The 12163-nt window shown below is 40.1% G+C and overlaps 1 protein-coding gene across 2 annotated transcripts; it reads left to right on the top strand.

Annotated features, from left to right (window-relative positions):
- The first annotated feature begins 2934 nt into the window (after nt 1-2934).
- Nucleotides 2935-7783, top strand: LOC135526336 (P2Y purinoceptor 4-like). 2 transcript variants are annotated; one of them, XM_064954629.1, is made up of 2 exons: nt 2935-3047; nt 4153-7783. In XM_064954629.1, the coding sequence occupies exon 2, from the start codon at nt 4196-4198 to the stop codon at nt 5294-5296; it is 1101 nt and encodes a 366-aa protein (XP_064810701.1). In that variant the 5' UTR covers nt 2935-3047; nt 4153-4195; the 3' UTR covers nt 5297-7783. The 2 variants fall into 2 exon arrangements, with proteins under 2 accessions (XP_064810701.1, XP_064810700.1); XM_064954628.1 differs by having other exon boundaries at nt 2935-3051.
- The last annotated feature ends 4380 nt before the right edge of the window (nt 7784-12163 follow it).

The following is a 12163-nucleotide window of genomic DNA, read 5'->3' as shown; positions in this document are numbered from 1 at the left end:
AATGTTGAAAAAGGGAACGGGTATGAATACTTTCACGAATGCGCTGTATTTGGTGACGTGAATAGGTATATTTGGTATAGATTTATCTAAAAAGGTTCACTTTTAAAAATATTTTCCTTTTTTTTTTTTTTTAATCACAGAGGGGGATGGTCCTCCCCTTAATTCTCTGAGGAGCCTCCACTGGTTTTCACATATAGCTGGGTGTCATCAGCAGAGGAATATCATTGATATTATCTGTATGAGTGCTCATCTGATGCTAACTCATCACCCTGGTAGTCTACTACAGATGGTATTGGATTTGATCATTTAAAAAAAATACAATACACTGACTTTCTGTCTGTGAAAGTCATATAAAGCAAGTCAGCCTGTCCTTTGATTGGTACTGAGTGGGTTTCTGACTTCTCCATGAGTCAGGGGTCAGGGTTTAAAGGGAAGGGAGAAGAGGGGCTGCACTGACCCAAGGATATGAGCAGTAGAACTACCGGCCGAACAGAAGAAATGCATAGTAAATTAGCACCATGACACCATCATACTGCAATGAGCCTTATTTGTTTGAAGAACCAAAGAAGCACAATTACCCTAAATAGTCACTTACAGTATAAATCCTCAATAGCAATCGTTCACACGTGAAAGTTATGTTCTTTTAACAAGGGCATCTGCAAGGGTAAAGGAAAATTCCATTCAAAAGCCTTTGGTATTTGTTTAATTACTCCACTTTTGATACAGTCCCAAAATGTTTTGTCAGTGATCAAGTTTTCAAGATGTAGAACAGTCAAAATACAGAAAGTGTAACAGTATGCTGCGTTTGAAAACTTGAGCCATAGATATTCAAATATACAATCCCAACAGGGCCACACACATGGGCTCGTACACACACAGTCTGCATACCACAAGCTACAGTACAGGAATCAGGTCCCGTCTCAGAGTTGAAGCGCTGATTTAAGTTCAGGTCCCCCCCTGTCCATGTAATCTTATTCATTGTGATCTAAAAGGCAAAGCTGATCCTAGATCAGCACTCCTACTCTGAGATGCTTTGTGAATACGGGCCCAGATCTGATGCATGCTATATGGAACTAAAAGCATAAATATTGTAGTTTCTGACCGTCCTGTTTGGAGTCACGTGAAAACTGACATTCCCAGATAAATAACACCTGGACTATGCATCTCTGCCAACATTAGCTTAATGCTCATCCTGCCCACATTTATTTCTTTATGATCATGTTTTATCATTTTATCACTCACATTTCCGGCAAATTATGACGATGACGTGGAAAGGTGGCCAGAGTCATTAGTACATTTCTCCTGTCATGCCAGGATCAACCGTTGTGTGAATGTGCTACTTTGCGACAACCATTTACAGAACTGTCTAAATATTAACCTTAAAGCTGTAGCAATGACCCACCGATATCAGGCTTGGCTGGCAGTAGAGTAACATGAGAATGATGACAAGCAGGACAGAGAGAAACAGTAGCATACTTTTTGGTAGAATACAGTCTGATTAATCACTTTCACGGTATATTAACCTTAACACTCATTTGGAAAATCAAATACATAAACAAAGGCTATTTAAATTTCTGCCATTTAGCAAATGCTCTTATCCAGAGCAACTTACAGTAGTGAGTGCATATATTTTCTTGGTGCCCTGTGGGAATAGAACCCACAACACTAGTGTTGCAAGGGCCATGGGCTATCATCTGAGCTTCACAGGAATGTTATAAAAGTCTTGCATCACTCTGCATATTGATACAGCTGCCCTGGTCAATTAGTAGGCTAGTGCAGTAGGCCCTACTGTAGGTCATTATACAGCTAATCGCAGTTCATGTTAGTTCCACTTTGATTTATTACAGATTGTTTCCAATTTCATACACAGTGGGTCGCCGACAGTGTTGAGTCATAAGATTTCGGCGCTTTTGGTTATGTGCCAGTTCTCATGAAATTGTTAGGGTTGATTCCTCTTCTATTGAAAGGAAGTTGCAGACTTAGGAGGTCAGACATGCACGCAGTGTCAACACATCTCATCAATTTGACTTCCCAATTTGGTCCCTGACACGGCTCCATACGCCGTGTGTTTGTGTTTTTCTACTTGATATGATATTTGTGGTTGTGGTTATATGTGAATAATTTATTTTTGAGAAATCACTAATTCCTGAAAATACACTGCGTGTACAAAACATTTAGGACACCTTCCTAATATTGAGTTGCACCCACTTTTGCCATCATAACTGCCTCAATTTGTTGGGGCATGGACTCGACAAGGCGTCGAAAGAGTTCTACAGGAATGGTGGCCCATGTTGACTCCAATGCTTCCCACAGTTGTGTCAAGTTGTCTGGATGTCCCTTGGGTGGTGGATCATTCTTGATACACACGAGAAACTGTTGAGCGTGAAAAACCCAGCAGTGTTGCAGTTCTTGACACAAACTGGTGCTCCTGGCACCTACTTCCATACCCCGTTCAAAGGAACTTAAATATTTTGTCTTTCCCATTCACCCTCTGAATGTCACACACGCACAATCCATGTCTCAATTGTCGTAAGGGTTAAAACTATTTTCATTTAAATCAGTCTTTTCCCCTTCATCTGCACTGATTGAAGTGAATTTAACAAGTGACATCAATACGGGATGACAGATTTCACCTGGATTCACCTGGTCAGTCTATTTAATGGAAAGAGCAGGTGTTCTTAATGTTTTGTACACTCTGTGTACATGAAGCAATATTGTGAGAATTATGCTACATCACTTCAAAAGGCACAAACTAGAAGTAATCAAAAAGTTAATATTGAGCACTATTTGAAATCAGTGTTATTATCATGCAAAAATATTGATTGAATATCGGGTTTAAAACGAATAACTTGCCTCAGTAATATCGGAGTTGTATTTCAGGGGGAAGGATGAGAAGAACCTGGCATATTTCCTTTAGACCAGACAGTCAGTCAGACGCATGCATACCCCATTTCTATCCAAGCTGTTGGCAGAGATAGTGCACTCACTGCGCTGAGAGCAGCGGTCACAAATCAAGTACGTCTCGGCAAGTCAATTTTGTATCTACGGTGGGTAAGTTGTACATCTCAGTTCAACGTTGAAGTTAACCCTTATGTCCGGGTTATTAGCTATATTACAATTATTACGACGAGTCACATTGCTTTGCCAGGTTTTCTAGAAGTGCGCATCCTCGTCAATTTTTAAAATGTATTGTTTAAATCATACGCGCATTTCGCTGTAATCTTCCGCCGAACTATTTAGATTACATATTTAGATACAATACCAATGTTCTCAGTTTATGGTTATAGCTCGATATTTGGGGTTCATTTCAGGATAGGCTTTGTAGGAAATTAAAACTATTTTTTTAGGTTAGGCAGAGCAGAACAGGCTCTAGCCTTTTCGGTTGGGGTGGCACACCAAACAGGCCTAATCTTTTAGTGGAAACCTTTTGACAGCTGAGAGAAAAATGTACCTTTGAAAAATGTATTTTATGCAGTTCTACACATAAAATGATCAAATGTTGCCATGTTAATTTCTGCAATTATACCCATCTTGCCATGGGGTGGGGTGAAGTGTTTTTGCCGTTTAAAACGAATTTAAAGATATCTGAGCGAGAGTGACTAACAAAATCAATGTGCCCTGCGTGCCCGGTTGGTATTCAGCCATGATTCCAACACGTTTAGATAACTGGCAGACTAACATATTAACATATCAAATTCTTAGCTGACATGGCTAATTGAGTGACAGTCAGTGACTGAAGAAACAAGAGAAAAACTGCTAATGCACAACCAAAATTCGAACTTGCACCTGGTCTATTCTATTATTCTAACTCTCAACAAGTTGCGACCCCGACTTTGAGTTCCTACAAAAAAGTATATTGCTTATATTGCTTATGCCTGGAGCCAGCCCTGGCTATATGCAGTGCAGTAAACTTTTATGAGCATGTTGAACTTCAGTTCATTCTTCAAATATGTCAACAAGACATTTGTATTTCTAACACAACATGCTGTTAATATTTTTCGTTCTGGAAAAAAATTGAACTGCTTCAAAATTAGAATTCATACTATATATATATATATATATATATATATTATTATTATTATTATTATTGGTGAAAATGTCGTTTTCAGAGTGATGCCATGTCGATTCCAAATGTATTCAATGTCTCCACAGATATTACAATCCAAGCCTTAGATCTCTGCTGAAGAGACAGAAGATGGACTCAGCCATTAACAGCCACCTTGTGCAGAACCTGTCCATTCTTCTGAGTGCTGGTTATTCCAACGAGACCTGTCGCTTTGATGAGGAGTTTAAGTACATCCTACTGCCTGTTTCCTATAGCCTGGTGTGTGTTCTGGGTCTGGTGCTTAACTCTGTGGCCTTGTGGATGTTCTTGACCAAGATGCGACCGTGGAACACCAGCACCGTCTACATGTTCCACCTGGCCCTCTCAGACTTCCTGTACGTTCTCTCCCTGCCCACCCTCATCTACTACTACGCTAACCGCAGCCACTGGCCCTTCGGCGTGGCCGCCTGCAAGATTGTCCGCTTCTTGTTCTACGCCAACCTCTACAGCAGCATCCTCTTCCTCACCTGCATCAGCGTCCACCGCTACCTGGGCATCTGCCACCCCATCAAGGCCCTGACCATGGTGAAGCCACGCCATGCCCACGCCGTGTGTGGAATGGTGTGGGCTGCTGTCACGGCGTGTCTGGTGCCAAACCTCATCTTTGTCACCACCAGCCAGAGGGACAACGACACGATGTGTCACGATACGACCAATCCCGAGCAGTTTGAGGAGTATGTGGACTACAGCTCTGCGGTCATGGTCCTGCTGTTCGGCGCCCCCTTCATGGTTATCATGGTCTGCTACTGTCTGATGGCACTGGCTCTGTGTCGGCCCAGACGGGGGCTCTCGCCCAGCCAGCAGAACTCACCCTCACGCACCAAGTCCATCAAGTTAATTGTGGTGGTGCTGGTGGTGTTCGCCGTGTGTTTTGTACCCTTCCATATCACACGCACCCTCTACTATACCTACCGTGTACTGAATGCCAAATGTGAATTCCTGAACATCGTCAACTTTGCCTATAAGATCACCAGGCCTCTGGCCAGTGTGAACAGTTGTATTGATCCCCTCCTGTATTTCCTGGCTGGGGATCACTACCGCTCTAAGCTGGTCAAAGCTCTCACTGGAAATAGACCGACAACCACCAGCCTCTCTGCTGCCTGCCTGAAAAAGCGCCCCAAAAAGAACCATGAGATCGCGCTGGTCTATAAGAACCCAGAGCCTAAAGCCAGCATTGAACCTATGAGATAGTGGGTTATACATATGGACAACTATGGGGCATCATATAGATATGCCTAACCTCCATAATATAAACATGAAGGAAACAGTTAATAGCCCTAGGCTGGCCACTACACAGCTGCACTTTCTTTGGATGCTGTTCTGTCATTTCAGACACAGGATGACTACTGTCCAGGGTGAACGAAGGGGCCTCTTGCCAGAGCTCAGACCTGAGTGAGAAATTCAGTTCCTATAAGGCTGTTCGGTCAATGTCATGTTAAAGAGAATGAAGAAGTGGAAGTACGGACGAGTTCAGAAAACAGTGGTGAAAAAGTACCCAATTACCAAACTTGAGTGAAGTAAAAATGAAAGTCACCCAGTAAAATACTACTTGAGTAAAAGTCTAAAAGCATTTGGTTTTAAAAATACTTAAGTATCAAAAGTAAAACTATACATTATTTTCAATTCCTCATATTAAGCAAACAAGACGACATCTTTTTCTTGCTTTTTTATTTACGTGTGTTTAGTGAGTCCACTAGATCAGAGGCAGTAGGGATGACCAGGGATGTTCTCTTGATAAGTGCGTGAATTGGACCATTTCCCTGTCCTGCTAAGCATTCAAAATGCAATGAGTTCTTTTGTGTGTCAGGGAAAATGTATAGAGTAAAAAGTACATTATTTTCTTTAGGAAGTTATAGTTGTCAAAAATATAAATAGTAAAGTACAGATACCCCCCAAAAAACGACTTAAGTAGTACTTTAATGTTCTTTACACCACACAGTCTCCTTATCACCACTAACACTTTAAAACAGTGTTGTAAGTATGTAGTACCGTGAGACATCTACATTCCCCCTTGTTAGTAAGAAGCTATGGCAGGTAGCCTAGTGGATAAGAGTAACTTAAATGTTGCTGGTTCAAATCCCCGAGCCGACTAGGTGAAAAATCTGTTGAGCAAGGCACTTAATAACCCTAATTGCTACGATAAATTACTCTGGATAAGAGCTTCTGCAAAAATGTAAAAGCCAAGTCTGTTTTAAACATGTACTGTACAGTCTCTTCCTACTCTGAATACTTGTCTATTAATTTAATTCTGCCGGTTGCTGTGCTTGTAAGACAAGAGTTCAAATCCTTTCAACCAGGGGAACAAAACAGTTTATGTGCCTCTGTCTGAGCCAGACTGTCATCTCATAGAATAAAATCTTAACTGGCTTGCCTAGTTAATTAAAGGTTAAATAAATCAAATAAAATAAAAATATTACCACACACTGTTATGCAAAGCGTGTTATGCACAGTAGCTACAGGACTCTGAAGAGCAGGAGGAAATGTATGTAATCTGTAATCTGTTTGTTCAGATTTGTGTTATTATGGTAGCACGTACTCAGAGAGAGGCTCTGTGGATGGGTATAACAGATTGGATTATTATGGATTATCGGTGAGTTACTGTGATCATCAAAAGCATCTCTTCCTATAACATTTTTTAAATATGATCCAAGGAGTTTGGCTGGTAAAAATGTCTTCCTGTCACGCCCTGACCTTAGTTATCCCTGTTTTTCTATATATTTTTGTTAGGTCAGGGTGTGACTAGGGTGGGTACTCTAGTTTTTGTATGTCTAGGGTTTTTGTATGTCTAGTGTTTTTTGTATGTCTATGTTGGCCTGATATGGTTCCCAATCAGAGACAGCTGTTTATCGTTGTCTCTGATTGAGGATCATATTTAGGTAGCCATTTTCCTCATTTGTGTTGTGGGATCTTGTCTATGTTTGGTTGCCTTAGTGCACATCAGTAGTGGCACATGTCGGTCGGTCGGTCGGTCGGTCGGTCGGTCGGTCGGTCGGTCGGTTGTTTTGTTCAGTGAGTTTCGATTTATTAAAATTATGTGGAACTCTACTTATGCTGCGCCTTGGTCCGATCCTTACGACGAACGTGACACTTCCAGTCAGAGTGGAGGTGACGTTACAATAATAAAAAAAACTCAAAGGTTGAGGCCAGCTGAAACAGTTCAACAGAAACAGTGTGTGTTATCCAAAAAATGTGTGGTAGCTAAAGCACTAGTCCTCTCCCAGCTGTTTGTGTCCTTCAGCACAGTCCCCACAGCTGTCTATCTGTCTGTCTCTGCTATGAGGAAACCAGGGGAGTGACTGAATGGGTGTGTAGGCTGGAGTATCAACTCCATCCAACAACCCACACTTTGGATAAAGAGGAGATTATTCTGCATTACCCAATTTGGATTCATTACTTGACCCAACATGGTCTTTTTCCGCATTAGTTTTGGTTGTTGTTGCTCTCAGAAAGACTGCCTTACTTTCCATGTGAAAGCAGATGTCTCTGTAAAGCAGATTGCATGTCAGAGGTTCATTCATTAGGGTATTTGAAGTACTATACTGCTGTACTTCATATTAAAGCTACTGGTCGTGTTTATAAAAGGCATTATAACTCAGGTTCAAGGTATGATAGGAAGGCACATGGTTCAATAGGTTTATAACAATATAATGCCATTAAATCTATTTTTTTATAAATCTACATTTGCTTACTGTCATTTGGTTATAATTTTATTTTGTTATGTGTTATGTCAATATTTATCCATGACATTGGTTGATTAACCAAAATCTAAGTTGGGTGCGTATATCGAATTGAACTCCTTCATGCTGCAGTGTCTTGCAGACTTGAATGGGGTTATGCTAGAGGGAGAGTGTGGGAAAGTAATGGTTGGTTGCGTGTCTCATCCAAACATGAGGCGTTATCGGATGTAGGTGCTCCATGAATCAGACATGGGTGAAAGTGAGGAGACCTGAGGAAGTGGGAGGACAGGACGGATGGAGAAACAAGAGCAGGAAGTGAGCTGGTCATGGTACTGGACTGTTTGGGTTTTTCCTTCCCTGGTCCGTGCCAAGAAAACCAAGCTGGCCCCACCAACACCCCATGGAAAAGAACTTGTGTTTCCACTTTCCAGCCAAGGCTCCATATTGATTATCCATCGTAATCATCCATAAACAAACTGATATTGACATCTGAAATAGGGGAAGACCAACTCTCCATAAAGAAAGAGAGGGTGTTCAAATAGTCACAGTACACAGCAGGTGTAATCTCCATATTTCTTTAGAGCATTGTTAGTTGTTGTCAATTACAACTTTTACATCATTACATTCCTAAAGTAAATAATGTACTTTTTACTCCATACATTTTCCCTGACACCCAAAAGTACTTGTTATATTTTGAATACTTAGCAGGACAGGAAAATGGTCAAATTCACACAATTATCAAGAGAACATTCCTGGTAATACATATTGCCTCTGATCTGGCAGACTTACTAAAAACGCATGCTTCTGTTGGAGTGTGCCCCTGGCTATCAGTATATAATGAAGAAAAGCAAGAAAAAGGTGCCGTCTGGTTAGCTTAATATAAGGATTTAGAAATCATTTCCACTTTTACTTTTAGTTTTGATACTTATGTATATTTTAGCAATTACATTTACTTATGCATTGTTTGTTGTACGTCTTCAGTTATTGGTTGTCCATTGTCATAAACTAGTCAAACTAATGTTCAACTAATTGTCTGCAATTCAGTGTTTTGCAATGATTTAGGTGTCTTGTATTCCCCGTTACCTTCATACCTCTGCTCTCCTTTCAAACAAGGGTGCATTAAAGGGCATATTTAAATACAGATGTTATGCTCAAAGAGACCAGCTCGTTGCTAAAGCCGTACACTGATGTAATAGCAAGCCTCAGGAAGAATATGATTCCCATGGATATTTATCTGAAGATTGGTAGTCTGGTCAGATTTGGAATCCCATGAGCACTAGCGCCACTCTGTGGGCTGACTGTGACAAAGCCGATTGGTGGTGTGCATTGGTGCCTCTAAGTATCTAAAATGGAATACAAATTATATCAAGGCTTAAATGTAGATGTTTAGTACTGATGTACCTATCCATAAAAAAAAAACATTTCATTTGAATGACTTTTCATATACAAAATAATTTGTCACATAAGTCTGAGGCCCAACAGAAAAATGTACAGTCATGGCCAAAGGTTTTGAGAATGACACAAATATACATTTTCACAAAGTCTGCTGCCTCAGTTTGTATGATGGCAATTTGCATATACTATGAATATTATGAAACGTCATCAGATGAATTGCAATTAATTGCAAAGTCCCTCTTTGCCATGCAAATGATCTGAATCCCCCAAAAACATTTCCACTGCATTTCAGCCCTGCCACAAAAGGACCAGCTGACATCATGTCAGTGATTCTATTGTTAACACAGGTGTGAGTGTTGATGAGGACACGGCTGCAGATCACTCTGTCATGCTGATTGAGTTCGAATAACAGACTGGAAGCTTCAAAAGGAGGGTGGTGCTTGGAATCATTGTTCTTCCTCTGTCAACCATGGTTACCAGCAAGGAAACATGTGCCGTCATCATTGCTGTGCACAAAAAGGGCTTCACAGGCAAGGATATTGCTGCCAGGCAGATTGCACCAAAATCAACCATTTATCAGATCATCAAGTACTTCAAGGAGAGCAGTTCAATGGTTGTGAAGAGGCTTCAGGGCGCCCAAGAAAGTCCAGCAAGCGCCAGGATCGTCTCCTAAAGTTGATTCAGCTGCGGGATCGGGGCACCACCAGTACAGAGCTTGTTCAGGAATGGCAGCAGGCAGGTGTGAGTGTATCTGCACGCACAGTGAGGCAAAGACTTTTGGAAGATGGCCTGGTGTCAAGAAGGGCAGCAAAGACACCACTTCTCTCCAGGAAAAACATCAGGGACAGACTGATATTCTGCAAAAGGTACAGGGAATGGACTGCTGAGGACTGGGGTAAAGTCATTTTCTCTGATGAATCCCCTTTCCGATTGTTTGGGGCATCCGGAAAAAAGCTTGTCCAAAGTAGACAAGGTGAGCGCTACCATCAGTTCTGTGTCATGCCAACAGTAAAGCATCCTGAGACCATTCATGTGTGGGGTTGCTTCTCAGCCATGGGAGTGGGCTCACTCACAATTTTGTCTAAGAACACAGCCATGAATAAACAATGGTACCAACACATTCTCAGAGAGGAACTTCTCCCAACCATCCAGGAACAGTTTGGTGATGAACAATGCCTTTTCCAGCATGATGGAGCACCTTTCCATAAGGCAAAAGTGATAACTAAGTGGCCAGGGAACAAAACATTGATATTTTTGGTCCATGGTCAGGAAACTCCCCAGACCTTAATCCCATTGAAAACTTGTGGTCAATCCGCAAGAGGCGGGTGGACAAACAAAAACCCACAAATTCTGGCAAACACTGTGCATTGATTATGCAAGAATGGGCTGCCATCAGTCAGGATGTGGCCCAGAAGTGAATTCACAGCATGCCAGGGCGGATTGCAGAGGTCTTGAAAAGGAAGTGTCAACACTGCAAATACTGACTCTTTGCATCAACTTCATGTAATTGTCAATAAAAGCCTTTGACACTTATGAAATGCTTGTAATTATACTTCAGTATTCCATAGTGACATCTGACAAAAATATCTAAAGACACTGAAGCAGCAAACTTTGGAAATTAATATTTGTGTCATTCTCCAAACTTTTGGCCACGACTGTACTCTGTTGTTAGGATATATAACGTTGTATAAACCAACCATATACAATATAATGACCAATAGTATATACCACTGCACATCTTTACAGAAGATTGTCATCTCATGTAGGATGTTCTCAGCTTGGTCAGTAGGTGGCCCCATTGGTTTCTTTACTAAATCATGGGCATCATGTGAAACTATATCAGTTAATTACCTATGGGCTTATCGCGTTTATTGAGATATAGGTTGAGATTGTTACGAGTGATGTTGAGTTGAAAATAATCTTAACCCAAAATAAAAGAGGGGAAGTTTGGCAAGGAGTTTCTTTGACTATATTTTTTTCAGTGAAGTCACTACCAAGTCAATTGAATTGTTGTAGACATTTACTATAAGAAGGGCCTCAATATTTTCTATAATAGCTAAACATTATGAATTTATACATTTTCATTGGTATAGTATAAACAGGCATTGTACAGCTCACTGCAGAAGGTGTAATAAAAACATAATGTTTATCATAAAACAAGTTTAAGTAGCCTAGTCTTAGCAATTAATTTACAGCAGACGATATTTTAATGCTAGAGCTTGGTCTAAAGAGAAGCTAAATACAAACATTATTTTTTGAAACCTCTATTCGGTAAATATATGGGAACATATTGTCTCTTGATATAGGGTAACATTTGGGTAAAATATTGTTGTTCCTTTCAGACCTCAGTAATGAGAACATTTATTAATGCCATAAGTTCTCTGACATTTATGAATGCTGTTGGACTTGTAAAATGCAATGGACGTGTAAAATAACTTTTGTAATTTGCAAATTGCATATTTTTATAGATGTAAAAAGGTCTTATGTAAATATTATATTGAGCATAGCACATGCATATGGAAACTATGCATTGAAAGCCTACAACATTCAGAGTATTAAGGTAAACATATTTTAATAGAGTAATAAAAAAATCTGTTAAGTTATTGAATGTTTATAATCATCCCTAAACATCTCGGCTATTTTTCAGGTTATGCGTTTTAAAAGCTTGATGAGTTTTATAAATGCTAACTTATCAGCAGCCTATTTCATATATTTTCTTCAAAATACATAAATACGTTGAAATTGTACTGATTTCATTGAAAATGTATATTCCTTAAATAAACACAGGAAAGATTACAAATTGTCAGTTTTTCCTGAATGTTTTAAATTTTCCCCACGTTTTTTGGGGGGTAATCAAAAGTTATTTTTGACAATGCATGCAGTGTTTAAAAGTAATGCATGATACATATCGCTGTATTTAACTCTATATTGTACTGTAATCTATGTATTACTCTTCATACACTTATTAATTACACCATTAGAAAAA

This window comes from Oncorhynchus masou, chromosome 32 (genome assembly GCF_036934945.1).
Source record: "Oncorhynchus masou masou isolate Uvic2021 chromosome 32, UVic_Omas_1.1, whole genome shotgun sequence".
NCBI lineage: Eukaryota > Metazoa > Chordata > Actinopteri > Salmoniformes > Salmonidae > Oncorhynchus > Oncorhynchus masou.
This window is presented reverse-complemented; position numbering and strand designations above follow the sequence as displayed.